The following is a 17,073-nucleotide window of genomic DNA, read 5'->3' on the forward strand; positions in this document are numbered from 1 at the left end:
AGGTATGTTCAAAGTGTAGTAGGAAGACAGAAGTAGGGAATGATTAATTGCGGTGCAATTAGAAATATAAATTCAATTAGGATCATGCATCTTAACTACAATTACCAATTAGCTTTTCAGGGCTAGAACCAGAGTATAACTTTGTATTACTGTTTATACTGGGATTAGAATTTCAAGATAGGCAGTTTGTTTTGTGTCTTCACCTTATTTTTTTCACCCTGCCAGAGAATAGTGATTTGAGAACAGGATTTGAAATTACAAGATTTATTTGTGGCTCCAGCTCTACCAAATAGTCGTATGTTTTGGGGAGAATTCATTTAACTTCTCTGAGCTTCAGTTTCATCAGTTATAAACGGGAGGAATAGCTTCTCTAAATCATAAAAATAATGACGTAAAAGTATTTTGTGAAAATGTTCCATTTCCAAGTATTTTGTGAAAAGGTTACATTTCAGGTACGTCTCTAAGAGTACTTTTTTCTCTCTTCTTAAGTCTGAAGTTTCCTTTGAGTTTTAATTCTGACTTACTTGCCTTGCAGCACAATTCGAGCACAAACTAGTTTGCATATTCTGATTCTCTCTGACCCTCCCTGCTCCCTCCTTCCCGCCTCCTCTTTCTCACTGACTTTCATTCCCTGGGGTTGTGCTGCTACAGTAGAAGTAAGTCTGTCTCCTGAAAAGGGCAGTGCAAGTCCACCTGCTGTGGTAAGGCTTCTCTTTTTATTTTCTCCTATGTCATGTACTAAACTAAATACTTACTGTGAAAGATTTAGTTTTACATTACATAAAAGATTGTTGGGGAAAATGTCATCTAATGTCTATCATAATATTTTAGTAATTTGAATAAAATTAATTTTGACTTTTGGCTCTTTGACTTGAAGCTTTTTATTTCCATTTTAAGAATAGCAAACTTAAAGAAGTGTTTTGGAGTTTTGTTTTTTAAATCAAGGATAATTGAAGACTCTCTCTTGGGAACTTTTATGTAAGAATTTGTTAAAGCAGACTTTTCATACTGGGAGGTGACACATAGTTTGTGATCTAAAATCAGTTAGGTGGGTTTTGCAATTATTAGTGTAGTAACTATAAATACTGTTTCATGAAATCTGTTTATTTTATATGTGTATGTGGGTGTTTATTGCACTGTGTTCTAAAATGTATTTTTATGGGTCTTGGTCATCATATTAAGTGAAAAATTACTTCTGGAATTTCTTTCACAGGCTCCATTTCTTATTTTAGGTTAATAGTGATCTAAGAGGCATTTGGTTGTTAGTATCCTGTTTGAATGTAGAAAAGCAATTATCTGTTTTTATTTTTTTAAGGTGAATACTTAAGAGAGAGATATTGTATAAAGGCTGAGAAGTAATGATAAAGGTTTGTTGGCACATCTTAGGGGAGGGGAGTCCCTACATTAATTTACCAATGAATACGGTCTGTGATGTTCTGACAAAGTATCTTCAGATGGAAAAGTTAAGTTTGTAGGAGCTCAGTTCATTAGAAGCTATGACCCTGAAAGGGAACTACTACTGGTGGAAGTGGCAGAATAATTTGTAACCGATGTGAACAATAAAGAAAAAAACGAAGCAAAATGTAGTCAATATAGACATCATGAAGCAGCTACTGCATTTTTGAAATGGTCCTTTGAATGACCTCCAAGCTACTTGAACTTTGTTCCTATCACCAAAATCAAAGGTACCTCACATTTATTTAAAAATATTCCCTTTATCCATATTTCAGTTTCTTCTCTGCGTCCCTTTTTATTTGAAGGGTTTCATGTACATATCTTTGTGTATTTACTTGAAGAAATTATTTTCTGATGAGCTGCAAGTTCTGACTGATCTCTTCAGTGCAGCCAACACTGCGTGGCTTTTTGGTTTCAGACCAGCTGTGGATGAGCCTTGTTTGACAGCTTCAATTGCGTGTTCAGTTTGATGAATCCTGCCCTGAGGGCTCCAAATGGTGACTTCATTGTCAGACTTGGTTTTGTCAGTGGTCCTGGCTGCCCTCTCCTGCAAAGCTGCACATCAAGGAGCCAGTTTTATAGTTTGGAGCATTTGAAGTTACTACTCCTTTGTGTTTTTTGTATCAATGGGACTAAAGAAATAGATACTTTGTGCTAGAATGATTAGATTAGAACAGTTCTAAGACTACTTGCAGATATTATTTCCCTAACGTGCTTAGTTTGAGGTAAATTGCGTATTACCCAAAACAGCTGTTCATCTTTTAGTGAAAAGCTACTCTTCATTAATGGCAGTAATTGTTAAGAGAGAGTCCTCTGTTTTTTATTTTTGCTTTATATGAATTTGTCCCCATGAGTAAAAGTCTCAGTGGCCATCTATTTTTTCTTTTAAACTTCTTACATAAAAGCACAAGATTTTTGGTGAATCTTCATTAAAATGTCACATCCCAAATACAGAAATAAATAGTAAGGTAGGGAAGCTATGACAGCAAAGAAAAAAGCAATCATATCTGAATTAGCTTTCAATCAATATATTATTACCAAGTTGTAATTCGACAAACTTGTTGATGACTAGTATCTTGGATGAGATGAAAATGTCCTCCAAGTGTGGAACAAAAAATTGTTCTTAACTCTTTTGTTAGCTTTGAGCTGTTAAAAAGAAAAGTTATTTTGCACAAAATTGAATTTCGGTTTATTAACTTTTCCCTTATTTCTTCATGTTGGAACTTGAAATTTCCATTTCATTTGTTTTGGCTTAGAGCCCTAAAGAAAAAGTAGTAGCAAAGGTCTCCTTTCTGAGGATTAAAATTGTTAATATTTTTGTTAAGGTTCTTTTTGGTTTTGCTTTGTAAATCAGTTCTTGCTACTAGAGGTTCTGTTTTTAGAAGTACAGATTAACTTGCTGAGAATTTGTATCAGTAGGCATTTAAGAGCTCGCTGACCCTTGGATAACCCTTCTGTTTGAAGAGCTGTGTAAGAGTGCTCTGTGAATCCAGCTGACCGTCCATCTTTTGAAATGGTGTGGAAACAGATTATAAAACTTTTAGTATGTCAACAGAGACTGAGAGCAGATGAGAGTCTAAGACAGAATAAAGAACACGAGAAATTACATTCCTTATCTCCAAATAACTCAGTTGGGAGGTGGGGGTGGTTAGGTTAGTAGCACTTTCTGAGTTTTTTAGATTAAAATTTTAAAATGTTAACAAAAGACTAACAAGAATGCTCAATTTTAACTTACTTATAGTGGAGTAACATATTCTTTGATTGCTCTGTTTAACTCTGAAATGCCAATTCTTTGAGAAAACAGGGTGGTCTTACTTGCTTCTTGGGGTGATAGACTGTGATTGTTTCATTCAATAGTATAATTCTGTTAACTTTCTTTTCCAACTTTTCCTTCTTCACTTAACAAAAAGAGCCTAGTTTTGAAATATTCAGAGTTTCCGTAATGAAGGAAAAAATTTAATCTGAACCAAAAGATGCCACACTATGTTGTTTAGTTTCTCATTTGGAGATTGTGAGAGAGCAAGTAAATAAAACAAGTGTACGAAGTAAGTTAACAAGGGGTAATTACGAACTCTGCTACTTCGTACCATTACTGCTCTTTACTGCCTTCTTCTTCCTCCTTGTAAAGTTATTCTTTATGTAGCTTTCATTTCTGGTCTTCATAAGACAGAACTCCTTAAAGAGGTAATTTAATAAACAGATAAACCTTTGAGTGTATAAATTATGTGGCACAGAGAAATTCCTTTGTAACGTATTAGAGGATCTGCATGACTAATTAAAATTGTGTTCTGGCAAAGAGGTAGGTAAATATAACTTCACAGGAACTGCTAGCTTAATGGTTCAGCTTAGCTTAATTTAGCTGTTGATCTGGCTGTGGTGACTGGGTCTTCCTCTCTTGGACCTCCAGGTATACTCTTCAAAGGTTATAGAAATGGTTCCCTGAGTAGCTATTTTCATTTTGTGTCCTCCTGTTATTCTTCATTATTGATGATTTATCAAGAATCAGCAAAGCTCAGAATATCCTTGCTATCACAGAAAGGTCTCATTCACCTTACTTCTGCCTGATCATTGTGTTACAGTATGTTTGGACTTTGGGTAGGATATAGAGGAAGGCAGTTGATTATAGCAGAGTTATACTCATTTTCCTTTCACAAGATATAACACCTGGGTCCCACCTTCAGAGATTCTAATTATGGGTTGTAACTTTAGCAAAGGGAGTCTTGAAAGTTTCACAGTTGTCTCTAATTAGACATCAAAGATTGAGGACTGCTGTGTTATCTAATCTCCCCAACTGGGTTACAGACTCCTTCAAACACAGATTATAATGTTAAACTTTTAAAACTTGACTAGATTGCTGATTATATACTTATTAAACACAACCCTAAACATAAAGGAGTCAATTGTTTAATTGTTCAAAGTACATATCAAGAAAGCCACAGTGAAGTACAATTTTTTAGTGGGTATTGTAGAATACCCAGAAAGGAAATGATAGTTGTCAAGAAGGGTTTAATCAGGAACAGCTCTTTGAAGGGGTGCCAAAAAAATGTATGTAAGTGGACACTTTGGTCAGCATTGCTCAAGCAATAGTTCGCCGTAATCAGAAGTGTCTGGACGCTGATGGTAACCATTTTGAGCCCCTCTTATAGTTGCAGAAGTCAAACGTGACTTATATTCATCTTTTATTATTGGTATATGTTGAGTATTACAATTAATAGTTTTTCCTTTCTTAAAATGTGTATATATTTTTTGGCACCCTCCGTAGTTACATCTTGAAGAAAGCAAAGGACTTATGTTGGAAGAATGCAGCAAGGAATTATTAGTTGGCTGTTTTAGGATCCTGCTTAGATAGTTTGAAGGAGCCATTGCTCAGAATAGCAAGGCTTGATTTGTTATGTTTTGAGTCTTCTGTGTTTGAGCCATTTGGAATGTGTCCTAAACTGAGCTTTGGTAATGGAAAAAGCAGTCCTGAACCTATTTAGTCCTGCTCTGACCTCCGTGAGTGGCTCTCTGTGTATAGTAGAAAAAATTGGTAAATAGATACATTTCCTCTTGAGAGAGATTTGCAGGTCTAGAACAGCAATGGCTTAGTTGACTGGGGAAGTGGTGCTTTTCATCTCCAAAATGGATTGCAGAGTCACGGAGTTAGGATTCTTTTGCATTAGTTCTGATTAAAGATAGTGATTGCTTATATTAGAGTAATAGCAGAAATTTCTGAGAGAAGGAGAAAACTAGATATATTTAAGAATAAATATTTTGAGATATATTTAGTACTTAATGACTAAATAGAGGGAGAGGAAGATGTTGAGATAGATGCTGGCTAAAATAAAAAATTATTAAGTATGAGGTAAGAGAGAAATGATGTAGCAGTGGTATTTGTAGTTTATATTCTTCAATAGGACAAGCATTATCTTCTGGCTCTCTGTAATTAATGACCTCTGTTATTGATGGGTATATAGTCTTTATATGCTGCATTTAGTCGTGAAGGGACTCTTTGCTATTATTCTTTATTGATGATAGTCTCACAACTGTTTAGTGGTTTTACATTACCATTATACTGATGAAAATATATTGAGAGTTTTTAAAAGAAATGGAACCCCATAAGATTAGAGCTCTGAAGGTCTCTTTTCCTCATATGGGGTTTGAAGCTGGGGAAAGTAATTTATATCAGAATGGCACTAACGGCAGATATCTTTAAAAAAAAAATTAACTAGCATAGGTTACTAGTTACTTTGGTACTTTACCCCTCTGTTTTCTTTAGACGCAATCTAATTACAGGCACCCTCTCCCCCAAACAATTGGTTATTTTAATATCCAACTGTGTAGCAGTCTTGTTCAAGAATAGATAAAACTCTTAATAATTCAAAAATAAAAAGACAACCCCATTAAAAATGGTCAAAAGATTTGGATAGACATAATTCTAAAGATACGCAAATGGCCAGGAAGCACATGAAAAGATGTTGAACATTATTAGTCATTAAGGAAATGCAAATCAAAACTATAATGAGATACCACTTCATATCCCCTAGGATGGCTATAATAAAAAAAAAACACAAAAAAACCAGACAGTAGCAAGTGTTGAGGAGGATGTGGAGAAATACAGAACCCTCATACATTGCTGAAAGGAATATAAAATGGTGCAGTTGGTTTGGAAAATAGTTTGGCAGTTCCTCAATAAATTAAATAGAATTAGCATATGGTCCAGCAATTCCACTTCGAGGTATATACTCAAAAGAACTGAAAATAGATGTTCACACAAAAACTTGTACATGGATTTCATAGCACTATTCACAATCACCAAAAGGTGGCAACAAAAAAATTGCAAACCAACTGATGAATTAATAAACAAAATGTTGTTCATCCATACAAAGATATGAAACCATAAAAAGAAATGAAGTACTGATGCATGCTACAATACGGACAAACGTTGAAAACATTATGCTAAGTGAAAGAAGCCAGTCACAAAAGGCCATATATTGTATGAGTCCATTTATATGAACTTCCAAGAATAGGAAATTTAGAGACAGAAAGTAGGTTGCCAGGGGAATGAGGAGGGAAGACTTGGGAGTGACTATTAAGGAGGTTTCTTTTTGAGATGATGGAAATGTTCAGGAATTAGATAGTGGTGATATTTGCACAACATTGTGAATATACTAAAAAAAAAAAAAAAACACACCCTACTGAATTGTACATCTAAAAATGGTAAATGTTACATTATGTGATTTTTATGAATGTAAATCTCAATACTAAAAAAATAAAAATAAAAAAATACTATTTTCTAATGGTATATCCATATGCCCTACCCTTTGTACAAAAGAAATTCATAAGATTCTTTTCACCTGACTCATATTATTTGACAGCTCGTGTAGAGATTGTTGAATGTGAATATCCACTAATCCCAAGTTCCTAGGAGGTAGCAGAGCCCCATTTATATTGACATTCTTTTTTAAAAAATGGAAATAGATTTTTTTACTAAGTCATGATCATTGTAAAATATTTATGTAATACACTTTTCTTATCCATTCCCATAGAAATAATCCTACATTGCTTTGATGTATAGCATTGTAATTTCTAAAGAGAGATTTTACTTTTCAGTTTTGTGATAATCTCTGTTTAGAAGAGATGAAAGAGTCTCTGGTCAAGATGGCACAGGTAAATGCTGTGCTTGCCTCCCATGACCACATCAATATTGTAACTAAATTTTAGAAAAATCAACCTAGAGAACCACCTGAAGTCTAGCTGAACAGAACTCCTACAAATAAGGATATAAAGAAGAGGCCGGAGCACAGATGGAGACACAAAACGGGCTGGTCCCACACCTGTGTGTGGTGGTTGAGAATTGGGAGGGATATCTCAGCTGCAGAGATCCCCACTGAGGAGCAAAGGTCTCCGTCACACACTAGGCTCCCAAATGAAGGGATCCAGTGCTGGGAAGAGTAGTCCCCACAACAGCTGACTGTGAAGATCAGCAGCGATTCCATCCCATGTGGGTGAGACAGAGGGCTGCTGAAAACCGAAGCATCCTCCTAAAGGGCCTGTGCTCAGACTCATTCATTCACTCACAGGCACTCACCCTGAGCTCCAGTGAAGGGACAGCAGCTCAAAAGGCTCCAGAGACCTACAGGGAGAAACTGAACTGTGTGGCTGTAGGGCGAGGGCCACCAATGTCCCTGTGTTGAGCCCTCCCCCATGCAGCCTGCAGGGTCAAGTAGGTGCCAAATCTGAACCTGCAGTAACTGGATATTTATCACTTAGTGATATTTTTGTTGATATATCTGCTTGGGCAAGGGTAACCAAAGAAAAAAATAAATGGAACTACATCAAATTAAAAAGGTGTTTTGCACAGCAAAGGAAACCATTCACAAAATGAAAAGACAGTCCACTAAATGGGAGAAGTTATTCTCCAACGATACATCTGATAAGGGGTTAATATCCAAAATTTATAAATAACTCATACAACTTAACACCAAAAACAAAAAAATCCTATTAAAAAATGGGCCGAGGACCTGAATAGACATTTCTCCAAAGATGGCCAATAAATGTGAAAAGATGTTCCACACCTCTAATTATCAAAGAAATTCAAATTAAAATCACGATGAGTTATCACCTTACACTTGTCAGAATGGCTATCATCAGTAAATCAACAAACCACACGTATTGGTGAAGATGTGGAAAAAAGGGAACCCTCGTGCACTGTTGGTGGGATTGCAAAGTAGGGCAGCCACTATGGAAAAACTGTATGAAGCTTCCTCAAAAAAATTAAAAACAGAACTGTCTTATGACCCAGCATTTCCACTTCTAGGTATTTATCCAAAGAAATCCAAAACACTGATTCGAAAAGACATATGTACCCCTATGTTCCCTGCAGCGCTATTCACAATAGCCCAATATAGAAGCACTTAAGTTCCCATCAATAGATAATTGGATAAAGAAGTGGACTATTACTCAGCCATAAAAAAGAATGAATCTTATCATTTGTGACAACATGGATGGACCTAGGAGGGTATTATGCTAAGTGAAATAAGTCAGACAGAGACAAATACCATATGATTTCACTTATATTGAATCTAAAGAATAATTTAAATGAACAAACAAAACAGAAACAGACTCATAGATACAGAGAGGGAGTTAGGGGCTGGGTGAAAAAGGTGAAGGGATTAAAAAGTACAGATTAGTAGTTAGAAAATGGTCATGGGGATCTGAAGTCAAACATAGGAAATATAGTCAATAATATTGTAATAACTGTGTATGGTGCCAGGTGGGTACTAGATTTATCAGGGAATCACTTCTTATATAAATGTGTAACCACTATGCTGTACACTTGAAATTAATGTAATATTGAATGTCAGTTGTAACTGAAAATAAAATAGAAGAGATGAAAGAGGAGGGTAAAGTTTAATTCCCTTCTTTACCCAAGGAAAGATATTGTTTCAAATTGCTTTTACTTTTTATATTTTCCTGTCGAGGTGGTATTTTCGAGTAGCTCTTTTTGTCCCATCACCATACTACCAAAACAATGACAACAATAGCAATAATGAAAAATAGCATAATTTATTGAATGCTTACTGTGTATAAGGTATAGTGCTAAGCACTGTAAATACCATATCTAATTTTTGTTAACAATCTTATTAAGTCAGTCATCCCCATTTGTGAAGAATTTGAAGTTTAAAAGGTTAAGCAAGGCATTCAAAATCACACAGCTGGTACCTGGTGGAGCTGGGATTCAAACCAGTTCCTTTTTACTATAAATATTGCACTTTCATTACTGTATTGATTTGCCTCTCTGCTCAGATTCATTCCTGAGCCCAGAAATAAACCGGGACCTCTTAAGGAGACTGAAGCAGAGGTTGAGGTAGAATGTGGGGCAGTTAGAATGCTGTCATTATGAGCATGTGATTTCTGGCTCCCTGTTTTTGTGGAGTGGTTAGAGGGACTACTGATTTATATTAGACCCTTAGTATGCACAGAAAGGTTTTGGTCTTGATTTAAGAATAAAATTAGTCTACTTAATATAAATAGCAGCCATAATCACAAAATAAAGTAGGAATTAATTTGCTTTACATATTCTATTCAAACTCTCTGTAGTGTTTATGAGTATCATCCAGACTCTTTTTAAACCTTTCTATAGATCTGACATTACACGCCATCGGTTCTCTTCCTGTCTTTCTGATCATGTCTTGGCTCCCCTAGCACCCTGTGCATTCACCTGTCTTAAAGCTTCCTGTGTCATGTTGAAATTAGTTATTCATATTCCAGTCTTCACATGTAGACAATTAACTTTTTAGGAACAAAAATTAGGTCTCATTCTTTCTTATAACTCTGGTGCCTAACACAGACCTGGGTCCATTCAACTTAACTGTTACACGTGAAAATGAAGATCAACAATATTGCTTTGTGTTACTTTTGTGTAGACTCTTGCTAAAGAGAGAAGTAAGAGTGCCACATTTCTGGTGTTCCTCCATTCTGCCTCTCTGTCAGAGTCATTTTAAAGAGGAACTCTGTCATTTTATAGCTCAAAGACTGTTGACTAACCATTTCCTACTGAATCAAGTTCCTATTTCTTAGCACTGGATCAAGTTCCTCTCTGGTCCTGCGCTGACCGAACTTTCTATTCTTCATGTGCACTAACTAACCTGGGTCACTTCCTAGCCCCCTTTTCGTGTTTCCCTGCTGTTATTGCTACCGTGTCTTCCACAGGGCTTTCACCGTGAAACCATCCCCCTTCTTCTGATGTCATTGCAGGTGCCGTCAGTCATCTCCCTGCCCTCTCCAGCCTCCACCAAGGGACATCAGGTCCCCACCTGAGCTCTCAGTGGCGCTTGGACTATGGGGTAGCATTATTTCTGTACCCTAGCAAGTCATAAGTTCCTTGAGAGCAAGGTTCTTGCCTTTGTTTTCCCTGCTGTTTTGCATTAAATTGAATTGAATATAAATTAACATTTTAATTTTTTTAGCTTCAAGGAAACTGGTCAGAGGACCATCTTGTTAAAAATTATTCCTCTACATTGATCTACAAGTAAATGCATTCAATCCAGAAAGTATGTAGGTTTAAACAATATATTTATTCCTGGAACTTCAGTTTAGGAAATAATTTTTCTTCTATATTTACATTTATGTTAAATACATTTATCATTCTTTGTATTAACTCTCCTCCTCCTCTTCTAGGGCACTGTCTTTAATCTTGAGTCCGAAGAGGAAGAATACCCTGGAATCGTTGCAGAAGATAGCAATGACATTTATATCCTGCCCAGTGATAACTCTGGACAAGTCAGTCCTCCAGAGTCTCCGACTGTGACCACTTCTTGGCAATCAGAGAGCTTACCTGTTTCCCTGTCAGCCAGCCAGAGCTGGCACACAGAAAGCCTCCCGGTGTCCCTCGGTCCTGAGTCCTGGCAGCAGATCGCAATGGATCCTGAAGAAGTCAAAAGCTTAGACAGCAATGGGGCTGGAGAGAAGAGCGAGAACAACTCTTCTAATTCTGACATTGTGCATGTGGAGAGAGAAGAGGTAGCCGAGGGCATGGAGGAGGCCGCCGTGGCGTCTGCAGCCCCAGCTCCCTTGCTTCCACACACCACTGCCACGGCCTTGCTGGAGATGAGGGGACCTGGCACAGAAATGATGGCAGTTGACAAAGTCAGCCCAGCTACATCTTTGTTTGTAGAACTGGATGAAGAAGAGGTAAAAGCAGCAATGATCGAACCTGTTGAATTAAAGGAGGAGGTGACCCGTGCGCTGGAATCCACGAAAACACTGCTGAGTGAAGAGGAGCTGAACATCAGGAAAGAGAGCCTTACGGAGGGCCCCTCCCCTGCTGGAGAAGCAAAGGCTGCCCCACTGTCTGAGGGCAAGTCTATACTGTTGTTCGGAGGGGCTGCCGCTGTCGCCATTCTCGCAGTGGCAGTTGGGGTAACATTGGCTCTGAGAAAGAAATAGATTTTTCAGAAAAGAAAGAAGACACAGGACATAAGGGTGCATTGACTGAATTTGAACCGCCAGCAGCTGATTGGACGTTTGTGGAACACTCTTGGGTAATTGAGGATTTCTGTCCAACAGGCAGTGGATTGCTCCACGTACTACGGCTGGAGGTGGAGTGTGTTCACTTTTGTCTGTAAGTTCCCAGGGCCTTGGCTCACGCCGCGTCCAGGAGCTAGTGCAGGGTTACTCGGCCGTGGCAGCAGCGGTCTTGAGAAATCCTGATTGTAGGAGCTGTCCTGTGCATCCTGGCCTCTACCCACTAAATACCCGTAGCACCCCTCCCAGTCGTGACAACCAGAACTGTCTCCTGACATTGCCAAATGTCCCCTGGGATAAAATTGTTCCTCCCTTGAGAGCCACAGCTTTGGAGGGAGAGGCTTACCTTAGGAGAAGCTGGGATAGAAATTCCCAGGCAGGGAGGCTGTGGGCTCCTCAGCCTCTGTCTGGGTCCTGCCCTTGCAGTTTCCTCTCTCCTGATGAGCATGCTGTTTGGTAGCCATTCCTTTGGCTCTTTCTTCCCTCGTTTTGGTCCTGTAGTGTGAGGTGCTCTCCCCTCGTGCCTCAGCTCTCAGGTTCCGCAGGGCCCTCTTCACCCGCAGGGCCCTCCCCAGCTCCACGGGCGAGTGCCTGCTCTGTACCTGTCAGGCCCCTGTGCTTCCGGCAGCCCCACCTTGTAAAGATGCTGCCTTTAGTCATCTTTACAAAAATGAATAGAAAATAAACTAGGGCTCCTGCCTGCGTGCAATGGCAGGTAACTGGCTAGAGAGCTTTGTCTCGATTGCAGCAGGAGGGTGGCTTAGATGCCCTGGGAGCCCTCCTGGCCGAGGGTGTGGCCACGGCCTCGACCCTGGGCGGGTGTGTTGTCCCCATAGCTGGTCTCAGTCTTCTGACGGGTCAACCTACGCAGTCCTTACCGGATTTTCATACTTGGGCTTACAGACTGGTTGAATCATAACTCTTGTCAAATACAGAAAGTCTCCCAAATATCATTGAAATAAAAAATATGACAAGAGAAGCTTGAATTTCTTGATTACGCTCAAGATTCTAGTTTGGCTTTCAGAGTTCAAAAACAGAGGCTTCTTCGATGAACTCTTCACAGTCCAAATGCCAGAGTGATAAACTAAAATGATCCCAGTTAGTACGTGCTAGTTGAGAATCAGCGTAATTTTCTTTCATCTGGCTGATCCCATCCCTAAAGGGAGGGTGGGACTGTGTCTTTTCCTGCCTGACGATCAGTGGACACGCGCTTGATACAGGTCATCTCAGATTTATCTTAGTAAATGTAACAAATTACTTTTTAGGTCCTGAAATTTGTAATAAAATTACTTTACCTATCCTGGTCACCAAAGCTTGATGTTTTAAATGTGCTTTCTTTTTTAAACTTATTTTATAAAATTAAATCTCCCTGAAGCAATACTATTTAAAAGTTGGTCAGGAAAATTTCTGAAATGTGTTTGTCTGTTTAGCTTTATCATGCAGTATATTTTCATGTCTGAGTTTAGTGTTCCATTTAGGGAGTGATGTTTTTCCGGGTTTTGATGCCCCTTGATTAATAAATATAGCTAGAGGCAAGGCAGGAACTGGAGTTAGTGTAGGAAGGAATGTTTTCCTCCTTGGGCTCTGAAGTTGTGTTGGATTACTCTGTTCTAATCACTGCATTTGTGTTTGCATAGGGTAAGAGCCAACTGGTACGTTATCTTGATTGTTTTCCCCTTTTATAATAAAATATTTAACTTTCAGTGTTCACTTTTAAACTCTGGATCCTCAGACACACTGGCTGAACAAATTTAAGCACTAATAGAAACCAGGTTCGTTTCTGAGCGGCCAAAGGTAGACCTGTGGCTTAGGATATTTGGGTCTGTTCTCCACAAAAGAGGAAGACCTGCTGCCATGTGCTGCCTTATTTTCCCATCTGTTGAACATTAACCCAAAGTGATTTGGCCAGTTGCCTTTTGCTGAGTAATGGTAAATAGATGTCATCGTAGTTAGTTCCCGAGGAGTGAGTGACAGGATGTGTCAGTGTCCCCATTCTTTCTTTGCGTCCTGATCCTCTGCCTCTGGCAGTGGAAGGGAAATCCCTAATAAGGACAGCTTCTTACAGCAGCTCCTACTTTTTGCTTTTACGTTTAAAAGAAAATATTTCTCACTCCGCACCTTTTTTGATGGGGTTTGGTAGTTGGAGGCCATTCCTTCTTGACCCCACCCCCACCCTGACTTACTTAACATCTAAATCTAAGGTAATAAATCCAGCTTGTTTATGGAACTCAAATGCAGAATTAAGAATATCACCCTGTTTATCCTTCCTCATTCTTTCAACTATCGAGGAAAAGGTTTTGTTGGTAAGTCTGCTAGAATTTTTACCTGCTCTACTGAATTGTAATGATTTCTGATCACTTGGCAAAAAAAGTGAAGGTTTCTTGAGAAAAATAATACCAGAATTAAAGAATGCTAATTTATCCTCTCTGTAATAAAAGGTAATTCTGGGCTCAGAAAAACCAGTATCTACAGAGTGCCTTAGAGGGACTCATGTCCACCACTGCCCTCTAGGAAACGCTCTAGATGGAAAAAACCAGCTCCTGACCATCTGGTTCACACAGTCACCACCCGGCCATCCCTGCTGCCTCACCTCGCCTGTGTCCCATTAATTGCAGCCACTTCCAACCATAGCTGCCATTAATTTTCTATGGAAATTTAATTTCCTCAGCCTTTGTGCTAATTCCCTTTAATATAAAAGTAATGCATCCTCCTTGCTTTTTTCCCTAAAGGTATGACATGTGGACAAATGTCATACCCTTAGAATTTTAAAAATATTTTGAGATGTTTTATAGAAATAAAAGGTATTATAGGTAAGATTCCCCCCCGTTCCTTTTCTTAGTTTCTTATGTCGTTTTACACGAGCTTATCTTTCAAAAAATTTGGGGTGATACTTCGCCCAGAGAGCCTGCAGGCTATCTGATCACTTTATAAAAACAGCTTCTAGCTTCCGAAACAATTCTCTCACAAACGTTATTTCATTTAAAGTCTCAGCAACACACTTGATGCCTGAAAGTTTCCTCTTCTCTGAAGGACCAAGAGGTGCGGTTGGCAGTAACCCATTACACCCATTTGTCATTAAGGAGGTTCAGCTGTGAGAAGGGTTAGATTTGTAGGGTGCATATATTTTCCATATTAGAATATCCTTTTCCTAAAAAAAGTGCGGGTAATTATAATTTTAGCAAGTATTTTGGCATTTACAATATGCCAGACATTGATCTAGTGCCCTCACCTTTTTTCACCTTCACAGTTCTAATAGCTATTCATATGCCTTTTATTCCCTTCCCACTTTACAGATTAAAGAAACCTAATCAGTTTAGTAACTTTTCTAAAGTCTCGTAGCATGAGGGAGGGGCAAGGAAATGATTTGAATTTTTCTGACTCCAAGTCTAGTTCTTTTTCCAGTTTTTACCAATTTTTGTGACCCTGCAAAGCAGTGTTGGTTAGGCTCTGTGCACACAGCTGGGCGACCTTTGCTCGCTGTACTGTGTGCCCTGGAAGGGAGCCTTTTCTGACTTGTGCAAAAGGTAGCACATAGGCTGGTCTGAGCTGAGCGTGTTCTGCCAGGGACATAGCCTGAGGTTATGTCCAGCACTGGTCTGTTTCTAATCATCCCAGATGTGTTCCCTTTAAACACTGACAGACATGCCTTATGGAGAATTAGCAGGTGTCACTGGCATAGATCTTTCTTTAGCTTTCTTAGTTAATAATATGTTAAATATTCCTATTAAACACAAAAGGCACTCAGACAGGAATCACCACCCAATGATCTGAAGGCAACACCATGACTCTTTCCACTCTTCCCCTTTTTCCTAGTCTGTTCCTTTTTCCTTCTCCCCGGCTTGTGCCATGGGTTGTGGAGGGAAGTAGGGGATACCTGTAGGTATTGCTTGGCTCCTCAAGAGTCAAATTAGTCACAGTTCAATCAGGAGGGTTGACCAGGCACAGCCAGAGGCACATCTTGCTCAGCGTCCAGTGAAAAACCTTCTGTTCTAGTCCACAGAACACTGCGGGATGTGGTTAACAGTAGCCTTGTATACAGAATACTCATTTCTTGAAACTGTTTTGGTTACCTCCTACACAGTGCTGCACGGAGAGCTGGAAACTGTGGTATTACTATGTTAATACGTCCCGTCTCCCCTTTTCTTTGTATAAGACTCATTCTACCAAGTTTGTCGTCAGGGTCTTCCCAAGCGAACTGTTTACATTAAAGAGCCCTAGCCAGGCAGCTGCTCCATGTAAGCTCAGGCTGGCACTGTTCTCAGGTATATCTGCAAGGCCTTTAATAAGTTAAAAAATAGCTGCGGGCTCAAGGTGATTCTTGTCCTGTTCTCACTGCCCCTAAAGAGGAATTTTATAGCGATATTGCTCACTTCTGTGTGTTCTTTGCACCGTTAGAAGAAACTGGTTTATTAATGTACTATTTAGAACAAGTTTTACTAGTATGTTGCCTCCTTCCCCAAGGAATAAAAGTTGAAGTACAATCTTCCCTGTTAAACAGTCTGGAAGAACTTGGTAGATGGTTTCTAAATTGTTATATTGGTAACAATCTATAATTTTTAGATTGGTCCTAGAAAGAAAAGACAGAATTTTTTTCTTAGACCTGTATTTTTGCTATCAGTCTTCCCATTTTTCTTTCTTTAGATTAAAAGTGCCTCTACCTACCTACTTCATTTCCTTGACTGAGTTAAACTTATTACTGGTTCTAATGCTCTCATCGCCTCAGAATTACTGGATGAAATGATTTTTGATAATGTCACATAAGCATTTCACTTAAACCACATGTATTTCCTTTTTTCTGTATGAAATGCTATTTGCTCTCCTCACTACAGCTCTGATTTGCTCCATTTATTATGGATTATTCTGGCCCCTCTTTTTCCCTCCTGTTTCCTGCATTTGGCCAATCTACTCTCTTCATCAGGGGAAGGGGACTAAACCCAGATCTATGAAATGTGCTTTGGAGGTTGTAATAAAATGCGATTTGAAGATAACAATGGACTCATCTTTCTATTCACACACTCTTGACTGATGTCTGGGACTCAGGAGGAATCATTTCAGATAGTCTTTGTAAGTACACGCTTAGCCTTCGTAAGTACACACTTAGTTTTTGTAAGTACACGCTTATTTTGGTTTGACTTCAGGTTCTGAAAACATGATCATAACATCCAAAGGGCACTCCATATTTAAGTTCCCAGTCAGCACAGCTAATGGAATTGTTGGAAAAGAAGAGCTATGACCTTTTATGGCAGTCATGAGCGTCTCAGCAGTTACTGCTAGGTCCTAAGAGGTGAGGTCAGGAGTGACTTGACCAGAATACGCCAGCTATTCCACGCAACTTTCAGATATGCCAAGCGGTTTTTCTGCTTTGTTTTGTTTTGTTTGGTTTGTGAGGTCAGTTTTTTGTTTTAATTGGGGAACATTGGGGAACTGTTTCTCCAGGGCCCATCAGCTCCAAGGCGTTGCTCTTCAGTCTAGTTGTGGAGGGTGAAGCTCAGCTCCAAGTCCAATCGCCAGTTTCAAATCTTTAGTTGCAGGGGACACAGCCCACCATCCCATGGAGTGAATTGAACCAGCAACCTTGTTGTTGAGATCTCGCGCTCTAACCAGCTGAGC

General features: G+C 39.0%; 1 protein-coding gene across 8 annotated transcripts in view; it reads left to right on the top strand.

The window, feature by feature from the left end:
- Positions 1 to 16,832, top strand: part of BCL2L13 (BCL2 like 13) — an 87,230-nt gene extending 70,398 nt beyond the window's left edge. For 2 of the 8 annotated variants that reach the window (XR_004424122.1, XM_033116933.1), the window contains 2 exons: positions 1,316 to 1,391; positions 10,618 to 10,724. Coding sequence is in view for 5 of the 8 variants with exons in the window: in XM_033116933.1 (XP_032972824.1) it covers positions 1,316 to 1,359 (44 nt within the window). In the remaining 3 variants the exon portion in view is untranslated. Of the gene's footprint in view, positions 1 to 1,315; positions 1,392 to 10,617 lie in introns of those variants that run through there. The other 6 variants (XM_033116932.1, XR_004424124.1, XR_004424123.1 and 3 more) reach the window with 6 other exon arrangements.
- The last annotated feature ends 241 nt before the right edge of the window (positions 16,833 to 17,073 follow it).

Source organism: Rhinolophus ferrumequinum, chromosome 10 (genome assembly GCF_004115265.2).
Source record: "Rhinolophus ferrumequinum isolate MPI-CBG mRhiFer1 chromosome 10, mRhiFer1_v1.p, whole genome shotgun sequence".
NCBI lineage: Eukaryota > Metazoa > Chordata > Mammalia > Chiroptera > Rhinolophidae > Rhinolophus > Rhinolophus ferrumequinum.